Here is a 21,160-nt window from a genome sequence, read left to right as displayed (position 1 = left end):
GAAGGCGTTTGAATAGGCCCAAATCTAATTGAAGTTTTGAAGAGGGCCAATGAAGCTACTTTGTTTTAGAAGGAAGAATAAAAATTCCCTGTGAATTTTGACAATCTTCCAAAATTGGGAAAAAATATAATAAAGAAAGTCTCTTGATATCCGAACACACTTTTAATCCTTAGAACAGCTAAAAGGCAGTTTTTGAAGATAGGCCGCATGTGTGTTTCAGTGTATGCGACAAGTCGATAATTAGTTCTAGAAAATATCCTTTCAAGTTTGTTCTCGTACAAAAATTCAAAAACATAACTTTTCCACTGAAAATTTCCAAAAATTTATTAAAAAACAAACAAAAATTCACAATAAGAATGAAAGTTGTGGAATCTATGTGGATTGCATTTGTTTTCAAATAAATGAATCCATTCCAAACTACATTAAACAAATAAAATTAAAAATAAAATATTTTCAAATAGTTTAAGAAATCTTCAAGCTAAAATCGTTTTTTTCTCATTAAATTTTTCGGTTTCATTACTTTTCTGAGTGGAAGTTGTATTTTCTTGTATTTTTATTGGATCAGTTACATTTTTGATTGAGTCTGCTCCTGATTTCGGGTCCAATTTCAATGGTTCTACTCCAGAAGATTCAGCTTGAATTATAATAGTGTCTTGAGGCATTATTTTGCTAAACAAAGATTGAAATGATATAAATGGTATGAATTCTTCGAAAAAGGTTGTTTCCTCATTAAGTGCAATCTCTTGAGAAGTTTTATTGTTTAGGGTTTCATTAACTTTTGGCAAGACACCTGCTGGTGCAAATTCGAATAAAACACCATATTCTGATTCGATTTCGGATGAAATTGATGTTGTAGAGTTTTCGAACTTCTGGGTAGTTTTGAGTGTGTTTGGCGAGGGATGATGAATTGAGAAACATGTGCAATCTTCTTTTACAATTTGTACGGGCTTGCTGATAATATTCAAGATGGACATGGTTTCTGCAGGTTTAGATGAATTTGTGTCGTTGAGTTCTTGAGGATTTTCAGTTTGAAGGTTTTCTTCATCTGAGAAAGAAAAAGAATTATGATATTTCATAGTTTAACTTAATTTTTGAAGGATAATTCACCTTTGAGATCAGACTCGTTGGATTGATCAGTTTCTTCAACGAATGGATGAGATAATATTTCAGGTGCTTCTGTTAAGGGAATTAAACTCCAATTCTGTGTCATTGAATTCACTGCTATTGTTGTCTGTTCTGGGAGCCTTTCGCCTAAAGTTGTTGTTGTTTTTGGGGATTTTGGAGCCTCAAGGTTTGTTGCATTCAGCAAAACCTTAGTGTTTAGTTCCTTGTTTGAGATGTCCAATTGCCTTTTATGAATCTTATGACCACATATTTGGTGTATGCAAACTATGCTTACAAATATTAATATGCTAATTAATTTCTGTTGAAAATAAAAGAAAGTTTTCAATATGAAATTGTTTAAAAAAATATAATATTTTACCATTTTTATGTTGTAATTTGTTTAATTATACCGTGTGCCTCTCTTCCAAAACAAATTTCAATTGATTATGAGAATTTTTTTTTTTAATTATTTCTTTTTCCAGAGGTTGCTTTGTTTTTAAATATTTTAGCAAACTACAGTTGATTGTTGAGTTGTCTTTAAAGGTTTTTATTAAACTGTAGAGTTTTGTTTCACCTTTTTTTTTTGTTGGATGAACAAAGTTGAAAAACTTAATTGACTTTTATCATCGTTTCATTTTGTAATATTATCATCTACCAATTAATTTAGGTTAAAAAAAAACAATGTCCTTGTTTTTTTAATACTTGAAGAACTTAGCAAGGATAAACGGTGGTTAGGGAAGTAATCATTGATTTGTATACATTTATTGAACTTCAAACAGCTGTAGAACCATTGCAGTTATTGATTTAAAGTTTCTGAACCAAGCTAAACCACTTGGAATATGTAAATGGCTTTTTTACGATGATGAATTTTTTTGGAACGAATCCTTATATGAAACCAATTACCATTTATACACTTTCTGGCTACATTATTATGACTTATATTATAGAATTATATATAAACAAAACTTGGAGGAAACCAACACCACCAATGTGGTGAAAATTTTAGCGTAAAACCAAAAAAAAACTTAACAAAAATTAAATTTTATTCAATTCAATTTATTCAAAATTCAAAAAAAATAACAAAAATTTCCAAAAAAAAAAATTAACAACAAACAAAAGATTATTATGCAAACAATTTAGATAGACAGAATAACTTCATGATTATCAATGCTTCAATAAAATACTTCATATTAAATTCCAAATTAGAAGAAACTCCACTCGATTTAGGTTTATGTTTGCGTGGACCTTTGTCAGCTGATTTGGAAGAATCAGATCCTCCTGAATCATTTTTGTCGTCGGAGTCTGCCGTATCTGAATTTTTTTCATCAGACATGTCGGTTTTTTCTTTTGCATCATCTCGTTTAGAAATCTTATGTCCATGAACTGCATTTAAAAAAATCACACAAACAATGACCGAAATTTGAATGAATTTCTGTTAAAAGTGTTAAAAAAAATGTATGTTAATATTATTAATTATCCAGAGTTAAGAGTAACAATTTGGAAGAAAAGGAATAACTTACCATGATTGCAGTAAATAATATAGAAATAGTTTTGTTTTTTAAACTAATTTTTAAGCTGTGAGTTCCTTTGAAGAAATTTTCTGATTTATAATTGTGATAAAATTGAAAAATTTCGTAACGATAGTTTTCTTAAAAAAAAAAAAAAAATTAAATAAACGAACAAGTATGTACTGTACAGTAACTTTATGTTGACTGAATGATCTACAGATCTCTGGCTGCAGCCTGACGAATTGTCTAGCGACTAAAAGCGTAACAATCGGGGTCAAACTTCTAAGACTTATATTCTTTTCCAAAAAGGTCATCAATTCAATAGGCGGATGCAGGGGGGTGGGGATTGTAGGGGTCATGATCAACAACCTGCCGTAGGAATTCCCTTCACTTCAAAACTAATAGTATTGCATTTGTATTTGTATTTTACTTCCCTAAACATTATTGCTAAAAGTACTACTTTTACCTGAGGACCAAGAACATAATATGAATCGGAAATTAAGATCTATGCAACACAAATTAATCAATTTTCGACCAATGGACGATCCAGGAGGGGGGTCATATGAACCATAAAGCTAATACAGTTAAGTTGTATAAGTAAAGATGTCATCTAAAGATTTGTTAGTAAAAAACCACTGACATTTTTTTTTCATGCAATTTAGAATTTGGAAAATCTTTAGTAATTCTTTAAATTATATTCATAAATGTTGTTTCTAAGAAAAAGAGCAAATATCCAGGTTCTTAAAAAGAAACCTTGAATCTTATTTTTGTGAAGCACATAAATAGTGAACATTGAAGTGATTTCTGTTCTTAATTTGGCTTCTTTCGACAAGAAAAACATATTTTGGTACTGCTCCAGAAGGGTGCTGCTCATAAAACCATTATTTCGTTTTTAAGTTTTCTCAGCAACTAATGTACCGATTTCAATAATCTTCTCTTTCTGTGCAAGCTCTTTTCGATAAATCAAATCATCAAATTGATCAAAAATATTGAGAAATCACTTATTTTGCAGGTTCATTTTCAAATCTTAAAATATGACTTAATAATTTGAAACAGACTTTTTGGAAGAAATTCCTTAAATTAAAGAACTAAACATTTGTCTCTTTACAATTTTTAAGTTTTGTTGTCTCCTTTAAGATCAAAATGTTTACAAGCATCAGCTCCAATCTACTAGTAAGAAGACTGATAGCGATAGTAATAATTGATTTCGAAAAAATACGTCAAAAAATCCAGAAAATCCGAAATATCAGATTCTTTCTTATTTTCTGAGTTTTGGAATTTTGTAGCATAACTAGCGATGGTAACAAAAAAGAACATGTTATTTCACGTTACGTTTCAAAACAATTTTTTACATTTATGCGTAAGAGCAACAAAAATCCTCTAAACTTTTGTGTTTTAGCTCTTTAATATGATACATTAAGAAAATTGTTGGAATCTTGGAATGCTTTCATATGTATGTAGGAATTCGTTTAAATTAAATAGTAAGACTATACCCTCCTGAAAAACAATGTTCTAAAATAATTTAATAACTGAAGTGGTCACATTAGCCCTTGAAATGTGTAAATTTAAGGTTAACGGAACCGTTGATTACACCAAACATTTGTTTACTAGAGAGGACACTATGTTGAAAATAGAGCCTTCGAATTTCATGTAGTATCGGGCACTTAGCTTTGAAATGGTAAATGTCGTCACACTCATTTCTGTTACAGTAATTGCAAAGGAGAGGTAGATCTGACCGATGCGGAATACAATTCAAGTTCAACATTTCAACCCTTGCTCAGAAAATTGTTTCTATAGCTCTCGCAGAAATTCTATAATTGAAATAATTTATCGCATTAGTATTTAAGGAATGGCTTAGATTTCTTTAAATTTCTCTTGTTGACGATGATGATGCTCTATTAAGATGTTGAAGATATATATTTTCATCGACTTTTGAGCTCACATTTGAAAAGATATCTTCCCATTCCTTAAATGACTATGCTTCTGTTCGCAAAAGAACCTTCATGATAGATGCGTGAAGATTTGAACTTGGTTAACTTATCACTCTTGTTAGAAAATCTGCATGCAATTTCACATTTTTAACATAAATCGGCCCAATTCCAGACTCAATATGAATTGTATAGGTTGGGTTCGAACTAGGTAACCGAAATAATCTTTTGAAAAAGAGGCGTTGTATCAACTCAAATTCTTCGAAATAAGTGTGACCAAAAACTTGAATGCCATAAGTCAAGCAAGTGTTAATGGTTGCTCGGGAAACCTCGGTATTTAGATCCTTAGTCTATGTTTTTATTTGAGAAGAAAGCTGGCCACATTATTTTGCTACTTTAGCTTCTTTACTCTTTCGCTGAACATGTTTATTGAAGCTACCGTTAGCAGATGTCAACACTCCCAGATATTTGAATTCCTGTACTATTTCAATATGTTGAATGTTCTCCCAACCTTTTACAACTCCGTGGCTCAAATACTTATTATCTTTCATTGCTCTGAGTTTATTTTAGGGTCCCAGATATTGTAGTAGGTTTGGACCCAATTGATTTGTAGCTGGAGAGTAAACAGCTAAAGAAGTACTTTTATAAGGATATCAGAAAAACAAACTCCACCGGGTACATTATCTGAAATATCATCAATGTAAAGGGCAATCAAGATTGGGCTTAGGATACATCCTTGGGGAACACCTGCAGTCGTTTGAAACCAATCTGAAATTTCGGCCCCATCCCAAGTAGCATAAGTTTTACATACAAATTTTTCGAAGATATTTAGAAATTTTCCAGATACACCTCGTGAGGCCGTTTTGCAGCTTTTAAGTCGATAAAGCAAGCATACATATTCTTAATCTTTTGCATAAATTTGTTAGCAGTACTCGATAAAGCAAAGATATGGTCAACCGTTGAAAGGCCCTCACGGAAACCAGCTTGAAACCTACTTAAGCGATTGTTTGATTCTACCCATAACAAATACTTTTCTAATGGAATTTAATATTGAAATACCTCTGTAATTCTTAGATAAGCTAGCATCACCTTTATTAAATATTGAAAATAAAACGGCTTTATTAAAACCCGAGGGAACGCATGCGGAATCGTACACGTTGTTTTAAAAAGAAAGAAGATATTGCTTGTATTCTAAAGATGAGTTTTTAAGAAATTCAACGGAAATGCCATCAATTCCTGAGGACTTATTGTTTTTCATATGTAAAAGAGCAAGTTTTAGTTAATCTAGGACTATTACAGAATCAAGCAAATCATCAGCTGTGTCTGGGCAAGCTTAATGAAACGAGTGCAAGTCATCTTGACATGTTAAAATGGATCGGAAATGAGATGCCAGAACTTCAGCTTGTAATGCACTTGAAGACATACCATTGTTTCCACCCAACTTTTGTACATTATACAAACATTTTTATTAAATGCTTACACCTTTCTAAGCAAGTCGCTAAATTTAGCGTGCAATTTAACTTTTTAGCCCCGCAGACCTACTCGTATATTTTGTTAGCTTCGAGATATGCAGACTTAAAATGGTCGAAAACGAAAGATTTTTTCTGAGCCTCATACATTCGGAATCAAACCATTTATTGCTGGGTTGCACCTGCTTGGAACTATAGTACATGTGGTATGATAGTTAGTGCGTTGGACTGTCAAGCCAGAGGTCTTGGCTTCTATCCCTGCCTATGGCATCTAAAGTATTTTCACGGGTACTGCCTCTTGCGAGGAATTGACGAATTCTCCAAGAGTAACCCTTGTCATGAATAAGTGCTTTCTCAAATTAGCCGTTCGGATACGGCAATCTTCCATTTCTAACAACATTACTCGCACACAGGAATGGTTGAGAGTTGTAAGTCACTAGGCACTAGTTCTCAACAGACTGTTGCGTCACCCAATTTTATTTGTTAAGCTGCTTGTGACTACTAATACAAGAAGCAAATGATCCAACAATTTCGCTTATTTGGTCTCCTAATTGGTCAGGATAGGCTTGGGGTTGGCAGCGAACCAACGTGAAGGTTTAATCTTTATCATAGTCTCTCTCCCTCCCGAGGTATCCATTTTTAAGTCTTGGAATTTGTTTTAAGCATCGGCGATGTGTTTCATGCAAGTTGTTTGCGTTTTCCAAACTTAGGAAATGAGATGTAAAAGTTGTTAATAATACTTCAAAATCATTAACAGCCTGAAGCCAACCACCATTCACTGCACGCAGATCGATAACTGAACTTCCCTGCCCACCCACAAATGTCAGTTCACCACAAACATCACTTCAAGACCCAAAAACCGAGACTTTCAAGTATTTAAATTAACATTCTCCCGTTTCTATTTAGTGTTTCATCTTTAGAGTTTCTAGTTGAGAATAAACCCGTTTGAGTCTACAATTCTTCAATGCTTGAATTTTAAAAAAGCCCAATTCTGGGTTTGAAGTCACCGATCAACATTAAATTTTTGAATTCGAAATTATTTAAAAAATCGTACAATTCTTCATAATCGTTAACCCAATTATTACAGTTTAAATATATTAGGACAATAAAGTGAGTTTCGTGGGTTTCTAGAAAACTAATTTACTATCAACTGTTCTAAACTTTACAAAATAATTAATTTTATTTATTTTAATACCACACATACTAAGTTTTGAACGACTTTGTAGGCAAAAATGCCCCAAGTAAAAAACGAAATTGACATAGTTAAAGATTAAAAACTATTTTGTTTGCCAGAAGCCAAAAAGGACACAACAATGGTCACACAAAAAGCCATTTATCCATCAAGAGGGTATATGCCTTGAGTATTTAATCATCATCATGAGTTTACTTATCGACATTCAGAAATAAAGAGACACCCCGAAATTCGCATTCGAGCAAAAAAAGTCATAAAGCTATTAGGAACATAATGTACATAGTTATGGGGATATAAGGACTATTCGGTTAATTAGATAGACATCAAAAAGGTAAATATATGTGCATTGTATTGAGAAAGTATTTTCATTATGAAAAACCCAAACTTTTTGGTACTCTCAATCAAGATTAACAAAATCACCTTCTTACAGGTCCTTAGTTAATTAATTTACCAGCTACGTAATAATGTATTCTTATTAATACATAGAAGTCGAGAAAAAAAGAAATAATTTCCATTAATCCTTTGTTAACACAATGATTCTTAATTATCTCTCTTCGCCAAGACTGTTGTCTGTCTTTGAAGTCATCCACTCCAGAGTTCTTATTTTGTGTCTATTATACGAAGGTGTCTTCAACTTAGTGACTACTTAAAAGTATCCTATTGATTTACACCCTTTAAGACAAAGTTCCACTTATTTCGTGATGAACAACAACTCCAAAAAAAAAGTCAATAGTCTTATTGCTAAAAGACTAACTAGCAAATAATGAAAGATTAACTCTAAATAATTGAGTATTTTTCTTTTGCCACAAAGTAGAAAGTACCTAGAGCAAAGTTTCTGGATGATGATGATGATGCTGATGCCTTGAAATATCTTTTCTTCAACTAATTAATCATTACCTACTATATTATAACCGTCTCATCGTCACACCTCTCCTCCTTATACCCCCATCCAAACAAACACTACTATATTCAATATGGTGAAGTGATGCTTCGAAACTTTTTGGTCCTCTATACTCTTTTGGAAGCTCTTCGTTTTTAGGTATAGTTCCGAAGGACCAACTTATATATTCCCCACATTCTTTTTTTTTCTCATTCATTTTAAGAAGCTGAAACTTTGTTACTCGCTACATTAAGTTGTTTAAGTTTAAGCATCTTAATACTGAATTTTTTACAGAGGAAGAAATAGAAAAAAAAGGACTTAAGGAAACTTCTTCAGCTTCGACTTTTTGTTTCTGTTTGTGCGATCTTCGTAAAATGTCCGTTTTATTTAAAATTTTCTTCTCTAAAACTTCCTTTTCCGTCCTTGCCGCTGCTTCCTTGTGTCTTGTGCCTTGTGCCTCGTGCCGCCTGCTGCCTTGCCTGTGGGTATATCTCCCGTGTCCTGTGTGTAAGTTGTGTCAAATTAATAAATAGAAATAGAAAACTTTTTTTCCACACACCCTCTACGCTCGCAAACAAGAACATAATCTTTTAAGCATGGATAGAATATGTAGGTATGAAGCTCAGTGAACTTTATCTATTTCGTACATATCTCTATAGCTTGAGCCTTGCCTCCTTATTATCCCAAGAACTATAATACGAAACTTGCCTACTTTTTTTTTGTCTGTGGGCTCCTGGAACACCCTAGATCTAAAGAAGTGGGGTCATAACTTCTGTGTTGTGTTTCTTTAAGGGAAAATCCTTCCGCACTTTTCGTGTAGTACTTTGTTGTTGTTGTTGTTTCCTTCCTCCTCTACTATTTCCCCCTTGTTTTGTTTTTCCTTCACGGCTTCTTTACTGATTCTTGTCAAACTACATTGAAACTTTGTTGCATCATCGCCATCTTTATATTCCTACTACTGTAGTCTTCTTTCTTCGTTCTGGTTGTTATGTCTTGGTTTAGTTGTTGTTGTTGTTGATGTCATCATCTTAACTTAACCCACCTTATCCACCAAAAACATAACAAGGTAGCCAACTTGTAGACATGATGAGATACTTACAAACATATGTATATAGACCTGGGATGTAAAATCAAATAAAACGCAGGTGGATCTGGATATTGTTGGTGGTCATGGGCTTAGCTTAGCCGTTGGCATTTGGTTCCGAATGCAAGTTGAAGTCGTCTTTTAGTGGGAAATGTCAAAACACAGTGGAGTAAGCCAGGAATTTCAGTGGCTAGTAACAGGCTTAGTTGAAAGAAGCACTTGTTATTTTACAAAAAAAAACTATCAAATAAATGGCAGAAAGTTCTCAAGCCTTACAAAGTTTGAACTCCCTTTGCGACTGCTTAGTCTTATTTAAAGATAGTTAAGAAGGTTTTGCATTTAGCTTAGCTTTGGGATTCATACAAAAATCTGAATCTAATAAAATGTTTCAGCTTCCTGATTTGGATGACACTTGAGCGAGTTATCCACAACGAGTAGATAACTTTAACTACTTTGCAAATTACTCGCTTCTGCACTCGTTAATTAACCGGCTGCGAAAAAAAGTAGCGAGTGAAACAGTTTTAGTTATTACTATTATAAGCTTCTATTGCTTCAGTTTCATGATTATTAATTTACAATATAATTAACTAAATGTTTTAAAGCGTTGAAAGAAAAAGTAATGTTTTTTAAGTTTTAAGAATTTTAAAGAAAAAACTTACAATATTACAACTTTGCAAGTATAAATTTGAATATTGAATTAAAAAATAAATAGTTAGGTAAAGTTTTGAAAAGTTCAATCGCCGACCGGAATCAAGACAAATCAAGCTCATTGCAACTCAATTCAGGTATATAAAAATTCATGTTAATGTAATAGTCGACGAACAAACCAACTTTTTGAAGTTTTTATTTTATGTCAAATCTGCATTTGTTAAATGAACTTTTTTGTATAGAATCGCAATTTCCAGATGTTTTCTTAACATTTCTTCTTCAATATTGTTCATTTCATTAGTTTTTGTTTTTTTTTTTGCTGAAGTTACTTATAAATTTTGATTTTCACAAAACTTTCTTCTATTTGTATTTTTTATTATTATTCTGACAGGGGTTCTTTAAGTTGTACCAATTTTTAAATGCAAAAATCTGGCTACTGTCGATTGGTTTTCTTGGGAATAATTCTACAATACTGTTTATAGAATGCCAAAAAACACGGGTAATATTACAACTATGCAACTATAAATTTGAGTATTGAAAAAGAAAAAATTTAGTTAGGTAAAATTTTCAAAATTTAATAGTGTTGGTTATTGGCATAAGGGGAGGCTTTCCATGTGTCTCTATTTGTGGCTTCGTTGTACCAATTTGTGCTTATTTGTAATAGATCATCACTCCATCTTTTATTTGGTCGTTAATCTCCATTTTTTTTATATTTTTGTCCAGCTTTGCTCAGCTCCATTTCAGACTTCTTGTTCTATTTATAACGTGAATTACTCTGGTTTTATTGCGAATGTCTTCATTTCGTATCCTTTGACTTGGTCATATGTTCAGAATTTTTCTTCCCATTTTGGTCTGACACATCCTTGGGTGGTCAAATGTTTTTGCAGTCAAGCTCATTGTTTGTATTCCGTACGTAAAGATCGTTAGAATCACAGAGTCGAAGATATATTTCATTTGCACTTTCATTTTGGTCCAATTGTAAAATATGTTTAAGGCTCCAGAATTGTTTCCAGCTATTGGTGATGCGTCTGTTAATTTCTTTATTTTCTTGGTCCTTAAATGATATTAGCTATCCCAAATATATGTAATCTTCTACGTACTCAAGTTTTTCTTCGTCCAACGTTATATCGTTTTTTGTGTGATTTGTCATCATGACTTTATTTTTTGATTTGTTAATTTGAAGTCTATAATTTTTGCACAAGTTAGTTAGTTCCGTCAAAATGTCTTAAATGTATGTAGCTTTTGTAGAAATAAGAACTATAGATTGTCTGCAAATTTTTAATCGTTAAAAACTTGACAACATATCCTTATTCCATATTTTGTCTTCCAGTTAATTTTTTTAGAAAATGTCTTCCAGAAATTAACTTTTAGTTTCAGTTACTTGCTGTCGATTATTCGCTTGTTCGATGTCCTGTGTAACTAAAAAACAATGTTAATACATAGTTCTGAAAGATTCATCGTTATCTAGAACTCGTTAGTGCGGCCTGTCAGTGTAGCTGTCACACAAAAATAAAAAAAAAAGACGCTGGAATGAAAACCATCCTGATGACTTTCTATTTCTGCCCTTTAAAATAATTATTTTTCAATGTTAACCAATTTATAGAACAATTTTCTATGTTTTAAACTGTCAATTCCACGTATTAGAACTCGTTAGTGTGGCCTGTCAGTGTAGCTGTCACACAAAAATGAAAGAAAGAGCCTGGAATAAAAACCACCCTGATGACTTTCTATTTCTGCACTTTAAAATAATTATTTTTCAATGTTTACCAATTTATAGAACAATTTTCTATGTTTTAAACTGTCAATTCCACGTATCGATTTACGCAAACACACAAATCTCTCTAAAACCCATTGATTTTGATTTTAGGAAGTGGGAACCTTCAAACGTAGAAAAATTCTCAATTTAACAAATCTTACATGAAATTTCCATGTTTGTTTTACCTTGAAAAAATAAAAAAAATCACCGCAATCAATCAATCAAGTCAATCTAGTAGCGAATAGGTAAGTTGACAAGTTCTAGCTCGTTTGTTTGCAACAAATCGATTAGTTTGATCTCGAAGTAAAATATTGCTTTTAGCACGTTGATCAAAGTCTATTCTCAACCTTTTCCGAACGTTTTGAAATGCATTGGAGAATTTAAAAATCCTGGAATTGGCATTATAAAATACTCAAATATTGAACAATTTATTTTCTTTTGGAGAACAACTATCTCCTTCCACAATTTTCATTGTTTTTAGAATTTTGTTCAGATCAGGGTTTTTATTGAGAACACTCTGGCTAATTTTATCCAAGCTCTTTCATCGTCATCTGAACGAAAAAAGTAATCAACATTGGAAGCTCTAAACCAGTGTTTCTCAACCTTTTATCTGCTATGTCGCACCGGAACCTTAACAAAATTTGTACGTCCTCCTTACATTATATATATAGACCTCAAAAATTTGGAACATACAAACATCAGAAATGTTGAATAAAGAAAGCCATAGAAAATAAGTAAACACAGTAAGATTGTTTTCAAAACATGTATTCTAAAACTGAATTTCAAGTAGTATTGTTTAAAATTAGTGAAATCCTTGCGGTTGTATTTGATGTTAATTTCAAGTTTAGATAGCTTCAGTCTTAAGTATCCTCGTTTTGAGAAGTTATATCAAGACGATTTCTTTTTTTTTTGGTATCAGCAAGCCATTTATGACACTAAATCAACATTCCGTTCTTTAAGCCTACTAAATATACGAGTATCTTTGGCAGTAGTGATTTTTTGTAAAGATTTGCAGAACAGCATTTCTTTATGAAAATCAAATTTATCAATATATCTTGCATAAGTTAAAAGTATGGCCTCAGTCTGTCTTAAAGTGGATTCATCCATTTGCAACGAGATATTTCTTGTTTTTAGTTTTTCAACGAATTGCATTTCAATTCAATATCCTCATTCACAGTAAGTGGCATATTTTGAACGTTGTTTCGCCAATAAGTTAAAATAAAAGACGATCCTTTCTGTGTAACGTTAAAAAGAAAGAATATTTATTTTTCTTAGATATTATTGACATAAAGTAAGTAGAATGGTAAGTTCAACAATTAAAATGAAACATTATTAGCTAAATTGAACTTGACATTTACAATTGAGTTGTTAAGGATGCCGTTCTGTTTCTCTGCTCAACAAACGTCTGTGTCATCTTTTTCAGAACTGTCTTAAGAAATGTTGATATTGATGGTTTGATTAAATTCTCTCCTATGGTATGACTTTTTCCAGATTTAGCGATGAGTAAAGAAATTTGGTAACTTGCCTCAAAGGTACGATTGATATTTCCATGTTGAGTATTAAGGGACTTAACTGTTCTTCTTTTTCCAAAATTTGTGTTTATAGTTTTGGAAGTAATTCAAATTTGAATTTACATATATGGGCTTTTTGTTTCGCCTTCAAATGTGCCTAAAGACCTTATTTCAGCAAGCATTGTTGGCATAAAAAAAATAAGTGGAACGTTCGTCATGAACAGTAGGTATGAAACCATATTTTAAGTATTCCTCCGAATTCTTCCATTTTTTCTCTCATTTCAATATGATCTATGGATCGAGGAAAGGAAATAAAATATTATATGAATAAAATAAAAACGTTGATGTTTAAACCTATCTGTGGGGAATTTCCAGGGGGGTCATTCCGTAAAACGATAATCGCTAGACGATATCGTTTCGACGATAGTCTCACTTCACGTTAGACGATAATAAATTGATATCGTCAAAACGATAGCGTTTGCACGATAGCTAAGTATGTATCGTCTTCTATTAATTTCCATTGACAACTAAGCAAATTGAAGCAAAAAAGTTTCGTTGTAGTTTAGTTTTGTTATAAAATAAAAATAAAAACTCAAAAAAATACAAGGAATTCGGTTACTCTTTTTTTATATACAAAACATTAGTAATCTCTCTTGATTGTTGTTAAATAAATAAAACAATTGTAGTTCTGGATTTGCAAAAGAGGACTTTATAATGATATTATAAACAATAAATTTGTCAGACGGTTGTCGTTCTACATTCATAATGTATATACATTCAATATTAAACTTTGTTGTAACTATTGAAACTTTGGGGCGTAGGAACATTGGTATATCCGACAGGCATTTTTGTATCGCTCTTGCACAAAGCACTAATCCAAATTAGTTTTGGAAACATTAAATATTTTTGAAGCCAAGTTATGTTCCCTGTGGATAAAATGAAGTCTTCACTTCCTTCCCTTTTACCAAATTGGGTTTATTACTGCAGCTGATTTACAAAAATATAAGACATTGAACAAACATTTTCATATTATTGTTTTATTCTCGGCGGCAACAAATGAAAACACAAAAAGTGACAATAGCAACAAACATCACAAAATAATTGGGATGTTTATTAACAATAAGTTTTTTTTTAAATTTTCAAAATTTCCCATAGTGGAAAACCAAGTTTAATAACATTTTCAAGTTATTGAACAAGCATTATCTTTCGTTGAGTTCATTTTGACATTTGTTATATACTCAACGAACTTATACTGAAAACGATTGAACGAGACGATAGTGATAAAGTTACGTGAAGCAAATTATTGACGATATCGTTAATGATAATCGTTTTGACGATTATCGTTTCGGAAATTACGGAACGACACCCCAGGCTGATAAATCAAAGTGACAGAAAACTACCGATTCATATTTGACGAAAAGTGTCATTAATTAAAGTAAAGTTGGTAACAGTTAAGCATAATTTTCAATTGCTCCACGTTGGTAAACAATGCTCTATACACTCTGAACAGAGAAGGAAACACAATTTTGGGTTTGACAGTTCCGGATCTGTTAGTATACAAAAAAAAGCTAAAACAAAACTGAGCATAAATTTAGTTGACAGCTCATTTGACAAAAAAATTGAAAATAAAGACAATAATAATAATAAATAAGACAAAACCAATAAATAGAAAATATAATATAATGATTCACTTTACGTTACACGTAATGTTTTTTGTTTTGGAAAACATTCAAATAAAAGTTAAATTAATTAATTCGTTTAAAAAAGAAAACAGACAATAAGAAACTTCAAAAACTTGTAAGGAATATGATACTGTTCCAGAATTTCTTTTCTCTTATCTTTCTCTTGTTTTTTTAATGAATTTTTGACAATAATAAAAATTCGATGTTTTTTTAAACAAAAGAACAGACCTAATGTTAAAAAGTACACCGGTGCACGTGTCTGCAGATGAATTGGGCTAGTTTGATAATTTTGAGTACTTTTCATATTTCAATATTACAAACCAACATTTTCCAGTTTTAAATGTGATTTGAACGAGCTTCAATTTCTTTAAAAAAAAATATACTTTATCTTTTGAAAAATCTGTTTTTTACAATGAAAGTTTTCTAACATCTTTTAGTTTGTAAACCAGAAACGAGTTGAAAGGATTTGTCTTCTTTGTGTGAATATTCAAAAGATTTTAAAAGATTTGGAATAGTAAAGTCTTCAACAATTATTTTCCCGCGTCAAAGGCGAAAAAATGTTTCTAAATTTGCCAAAAAAATTATACGCATTACACTTACTGCTTTTAAATAAGGTTTTTGTAGGGAAAGTGCAAAAGTCTCGAGATGCTGTGTGTTCTTCAAAGGCTTTTTGTGTTAGTAATTGCTTAAAGAAAGAAACATCCACAAAGGCAGCACTGTGTTATTCAAGAAAAATTATTTGGCATTTATATTCAAGTTGAAGGAATAATGCGACCAGGTGAAAAAATAAAGTCTTAAGGTTTTCTTCCTTATACATACTTTGGTGTTGTAAACCTTTATTCTCCCTTTTTGGGCCCAGCATAAACATAGTTATATATTGTTATATATGAATGTGCCTGCCAACCTATGTAGGTCGTCATGCTCCTTAGAGTCTTTGGTAGAGGATAGAAACTCTGTTTTTTCTGTCCCAGAGTATAGATCTTCATTTTCTTCTTTATTTTTTTTTTTTATATTCTGTATGGTGGCCTGAACTCTTTGGGAGCATCTTTTTCTTGAGTTCCGATGTCATGTCATGTATGAACAAACTTTATTTGGTTTCTTAAAAGATAATATCTTGGAACTTGGAAGTGGAACCTTCTTCTTCAAAGGAACCACTAGCTACCAAGGTATATAGCTTTTGTGTGCCATGAACCCAACATTTTGTAAAATAGAAGACTTCTTGCTGTTTGCCCTTCCTTTGGGTTTACCATACATATATCTTTTCCTATTTTTATTTTTTTTTGTTGTGTGCGTATATATTTGTTGTGGAACCTAATACATAAAATTACTTTAATCAAGATGTTTCCTTATGGTTTTGTAGAGGAGGCAAGGAACGAGGACAGAAGTAAGAACGTTTCAATTTATATTTGCAATTTTGGGGTTAGCTCGAGTGAGGATGCGGAAGGGAACACTGGCCTGGCATAAGGCATCAGAGGCACAACAATGTTTCTAATTGAGTGAACTAAATAATATGAATACTTCCCATATAAGGATCTAAATATGTGTAAACTTTTATAGAGCTTTTATTATGATTATTATATTTTTGTATTTATTTTTAATCAAACATTAATTGAATTACAAGCTTGAAGAACCAACCTTTAAGAGGAGGTCAAGAAATTGATGTTTAGAATTTAACTTAATTTATAAATGATTCCTATTGAGTTGAAATTTATTGTGATTGAAGTCTCTGATGATTATTGGAGGATAAACTTCCAATTAGTTTTATTAGAACTGATTAGGGAGTAGGAATTGTTGGCTTGGAATACTATAAGTGTATCCATTGTGTGGTTTTTCTTCAATTTTTGATTCAACAACAACAACTTGCTGAGGTGGTAGGGAAGGTTGAACGGTGATTTGCTGTTGCTGAGGAAGTTGAACTGGAGCTGGAAGAGGAGCTTGAATCGGGATCTGTAGAGCCGGAAGAGCTGTTTGAAGCGGGGTCTGTGGAACTGGAAGTGGTGTTTGAATTGGGACCTGTGGAATTTGAACAGGAGCTTCAACCGGGAGTTGTGGGATTTGAACAGGAGCTTGAATCGGGAACTGTGAAACTGGCAGAAGAGTTTGGGCTGAGAGCTGTGGAATTGTAGGAAGACCTTGAATTGGAAGTTGTGGAATGGAAATAGGAACGTTGGGAATAGCTGGAAGCTGTGGAAGAGGCAGATTTGGTAGATTTTGTCCAGGATTATTGAAAACACCAAGATTATTAAAGAAGTCAGGATATAGGTTCAAAAGTAGAATTGGTTTTTGGCGTTGGTCTGGAATTGATACTTGGCCAGTTCCAATGTTATTGTTTCCATTCCAGACTGGAGCTTGAGAAGCTAATTGGATCGGTGCTGCTTCAATAGATGGAGGAGCAGGTTTATTGTATTCATAACCAATTTTAGAATCTTCACTTATTTGAATTGGTGCTGGAGTAACAGGTGCTTCAGGGAGTGCTGGGATTTCGACAATGGCTAAATTTGCTGGCTGAATTTGTTGAGTTTGCTGAATTTGATTATTCACTTCAGGGTTTGATGGAAGTTCCGGAATTTGAACCAAAGTTGGTTTTTGTTCTTCAACAAAAACAACATTTGAGGCTGGAACGACTGGAGCTGCTGGAAGGGCTGGAAGTCCTGATGGTAAAAGTGGAAGTTCTGGTTGAGCTTGAATTGGGATAGTAACTGGAACTTGTGGAGCTGCTGGTAGAGAAGGAAGTCCAGGTTGAAGGAGAGGAAGCTCTGGCTTAGGTGGCAAGTAGGTGTTCATTAATTCGGGTTGATAAGTTTGAGAAGGTTGTTCAATGATGATAGAATTAACTGGAACGACTGGAGCTTCTGGGAGGGCTGGTAGTCCTGGTGGTAAAAGTGGTTGTTCTGGTTGAGCTTGAATTGGGACAGTTAGCTGAACTTGTGGTGCTGCTGGCAGAGATGGAAGTCCAGGTTGAAGCAGAGGAAGCTCTGGTTGAGGTGGCAAGTAAGTGTTCGTTAATTGGGGTTGAGCTTGGGAAGGTTGTTCAATGGCGATCGAGCTTACGGGCACAACTGGAGCTTCTGGTAGAGAGGGAAGTCCCGGTGGTAAGATAGGAAGTGATTGTTGAACTTGAATAGGGCTAGAAAATGAAACTTGTGGAGCTGCTGGTAACGATGGAAGACCAGGTTGAAGGGGAATCACTTCCGCTCTTGGTGGCAGATATGCATCAGAAATATGCTGGGAACTTTGGATTGGTTGAGGAACTGATAGAGGGCTTAATGATGGAAGTGATGGAGGAACCGAGCTAAGCCCATATGGGAATAAAGGTCTTGGAGCCAGCAAGGCGTCTGACAACTGGCCACCAGCTTGAATCACTTGTAAAATAGGAAGCGACCCAATTGGAGCTGCTGGTTGAATTTGTTGAGTAAATTGAAGTATTGGTAGTTTTTGTTTCGAAAGAGAATCGCTGTTAGAAACTTCATGAGTTGCTGGTGGCAAATAAGAGTTCGATGGCACAACTACTTCAGCTTGAACTGTAGGTTCCTCTTGTATCTTAACTGGAATAATTGGTGCGTTTGGTAATGATGGAAGTCCTGGTTGAAGTAGAGGAAGTTCTGGTTTTTGTGTTATCGGTTCATTAATGGCAACTGCCCCAAAGTTCACAGCACTATCAATCAAAGGAAGATGATCAATAAAGGGTCTCGAAGTTGTTGGTTCTTGGTTGTTGATTATTATATCATCATTTGGTTTTTTGATTTCTTCAGCCTGATGATGATTTCTATCATCAGAGCTAAGCAACGGAACACCATATTGTTGATGAGGAACTGCAACTGAAAGTCCACGAAGACTACCTCCTTGGGTTTGCCCAACAAGTGCAATGCACAGGAATAATGCGGCAATGAGGAATTTCTATAAAATTTTACAAACAAATTAAAAAAGTAAATTTTGAAGAAATATTTTCTTTTTTTCTTGTATGACTTACCATCTTGGAGTTTGAGTGCTGTTTGATACTTTTTCAAATAATGTTTGACCTATTTATACTAACGAAAGTTAAATGTAGAATGTGCAGGTATGTAGGCCAAATGGAATTAGGGAAGCACCTTTAATTGCAAGGGAAGTTAAACAGGTTCCGACTTTTGGTGATAGTATGATCAATGCTAATTACCTGGATTTTGTATGAGTTAAGGAATGTGCTTCTAATGACATTTCAAGTGCAGTTTAATGGAATGTCTTGCAAATGTTATGTGCGTATTATCTGAAAATATTTGCTTTTTCCATTAATGTCAAATAAGATTATGAGATAAAAGTAATTTTTGGATCTTTAGACCGGAAGTAGTCTAAAATTTTGGTTTATTCGTCAATATTATGCGTTTGAGAAATTCTTAAATAAAGTTATGTTGGTTACAAAAATTAAAATTTTTTCAGCAAAGTAACTGATCTTAAAACTATAAAAAAAACTTTATAAGTGCTAAGCAATTATTTATTTATAACAGGAATAAAAATTAAGCAGTTTAGTTTTATCTGAAGAATAATTTTTAAGTGATGTTTAAATTAGTGTTGAAACATTCCGAACTCAGGAAACATAAATTAAGATACAATTTTCAAACCCTGAGACAGATTTTGGAATTTTAATTTGAAATCTCTTTCTAACAAATCATGGTTAAACCACACTCCTCAAAATATTTAATTTGGAAAAAGGTAAACTTATTTTTGCGAAATCTAAAATGTGTTTCTTTTTTTTCAAAACTTTAAGGATTTCTTCTTTAGGGAAAAACCTAATAAGCTCCAGGTTCAATTAAAATTACTTCATTGGATTATTTAAGTAGATTTTGGTTACAATCACCAAACAGAAAGGCAGATTTTGTACCCTTTTTGTGTTCTTTATTACTAATTTAGCTTGTTTAATGATTTTTTAATGTTTAATATATAAATAAACATACAAAAAAAAGGGTTTCTGTTGATTTTAGTTGTAGTATGTTTTTTTCTCTGTCGTTCAATACTTACAACTTAAGTATTAAGCATTTGTTAAATATTGTATTAATTTAGTCTTAAGACAGAAAAATTTATATTTATTTTAATATTAAGGTCTCAAGTTTATTAAGTCTGTGTAAATAATTTCTAGTTTTGGGCCCTTTTGACTAATGTCAAAAAATTTGATGTTGCGAAACAGAACTGCTAAGCTTTTGAGAAAAATCAACTTCACAGTCTTTTTTACAAATATTTAAATTTGCAGAAATCCTCTTAAACTAAATGTAAAAAAGAGGTTGGTAACTGATAACTTCCCATCCCGTCTGTCGACTTGCCTTGCTTAAAAGTTTGTAGGTTTTCGTGTTGGGTTAAAAAAGTTGTCAGTTGAATTATTCTTAAAAATTAAAAAATTGCCAAATGCAGTTTTGTTAAATAAATTTTTAGTCGAAAACAAATTTTTACCAATTTTAGTAGCATTTCTTAAAATTTTATAAATTGCAATTAATTTGAGAGATATCAAAAAATTAACATCAATTTTTACCAAGTTTGCCAACTATTTTTTGTAGAAAAAGCTGTCAATTCGATTTTTCTTAAAATGTTACTAAATGTTGACAACAAAATTTTTTAAAAGATGAAATTAGTTTAAAGACAATATCTCAAGGTTTTGAAAAGATATTTGAGTCAAAAATCAATTTTTACCAACTTTTGTTAAATTTTCTTTTAAGTTTTTAATTTTTTGTAAGATTTTTCTTAAAATGTTAATAAATGTTGACAAAAATATTTTTCAAAAGATAAAAGTATTTGAAAGCGATAATCTCAAGGTTTTGAAAAGATATTTGAGTCGAAACTCAATTTGTACCAACTTTTGTTAAATTTTCTTTTAAGTTTTTATTTTTTGTAAGAAAACTGTCAGTTTGATTTTTTTCAAAATGTTACTGAATGTTGACAACAATATTTTTTAAAAGATAAAAGTAGTTTAAATACAATATCTCAAGGTTTTGAAAAGATATTTGAGTCGAAACTCAATTTTTACCAACTTTTGTTAAATTTTCTTTTAAGTTTTAATTTTTTGTGAAAAAAACTGTCAATTCAATTTTTTTTTAAATCTTACCATGTAATAAAAACGTTATTTTTTGTTGCACAAAATTGTTTTGGAGATAAAATCATTTTATATTCGTAAAATTTTCGAGGTGACAAATTTTTTTTTAAGCTTTTTTGATTTATAAAAAAACCGTTGAGGGATGTTTTTCAAAAATTATTATTTTACTTATATATTATTTTATTTACTATACATAATTTTATTCAAATCTCTAGAGTTTTTGGTTCATAAGATATTTAGTGTTTACCAATTTTTAAACTGCTATGGTAAAAAAACCACCCACGCAATTTTCTTGAAAGTCCTTTCAGCATATTTTTGCATTATTATTTGTATAAAAAATGTA

The 21,160-nt window shown here is 32.1% G+C and overlaps 2 protein-coding genes and 1 long non-coding RNA gene across 3 annotated transcripts; all 3 read right to left on the bottom strand.

The window, feature by feature from the left end:
* Nucleotides 1-298: 298 nt before the first annotated feature.
* Nucleotides 299-1,628, bottom strand: LOC129947010 (uncharacterized). Its single transcript, XM_056057409.1, has 3 exons — nt 1,484-1,628; nt 1,108-1,423; nt 299-1,045 (listed from the first exon to the last, which is right to left on the bottom strand). Exons 1-3 carry the CDS (start codon nt 1,484-1,486, stop codon nt 474-476), a joined length of 891 nt encoding a protein of 296 aa, XP_055913384.1. The 5' UTR covers nt 1,487-1,628; the 3' UTR covers nt 299-473.
* A 511-nt stretch (nt 1,629-2,139) lies between these two features.
* On the bottom strand, nt 2,140-3,156 carry LOC129947011 (uncharacterized). The gene is made up of 2 exons (XR_008781675.1): nt 2,625-3,156; nt 2,140-2,536 (listed from the first exon to the last, which is right to left on the bottom strand). It is a non-coding gene; the product is annotated as an uncharacterized LOC129947011 (long non-coding RNA).
* Nucleotides 3,157-16,300: 13,144 nt separating this feature from the next.
* Nucleotides 16,301-18,742, bottom strand: LOC129947009 (serine/threonine-protein kinase WNK2-like). Its single transcript, XM_056057408.1, has 2 exons — nt 18,733-18,742; nt 16,301-18,659 (listed from the first exon to the last, which is right to left on the bottom strand). The coding sequence occupies exons 1-2, from the start codon at nt 18,733-18,735 to the stop codon at nt 16,527-16,529; spliced, it is 2,136 nt and encodes a 711-aa protein (XP_055913383.1). The 5' UTR covers nt 18,736-18,742; the 3' UTR covers nt 16,301-16,526.
* Nucleotides 18,743-21,160: the final 2,418 nt, after the last annotated feature.

This window comes from Eupeodes corollae, chromosome 2, assembly GCF_945859685.1.
Source record: "Eupeodes corollae chromosome 2, idEupCoro1.1, whole genome shotgun sequence".
NCBI classification, from domain to species: domain Eukaryota; kingdom Metazoa; phylum Arthropoda; class Insecta; order Diptera; family Syrphidae; genus Eupeodes; species Eupeodes corollae.
This window is presented reverse-complemented; position numbering and strand designations above follow the sequence as displayed.

Bases quoted from the DNA above. Each gene is read 5' to 3' on its own strand.
- LOC129947010 (XM_056057409.1), bottom strand. The intron at 1,046-1,107 runs GTGAATTATCCT...TTTCTTTCTCAG, and splicing joins CAACGAGTCTGATCTCAAAG to ATGAAGAAAACCTTCAAACT.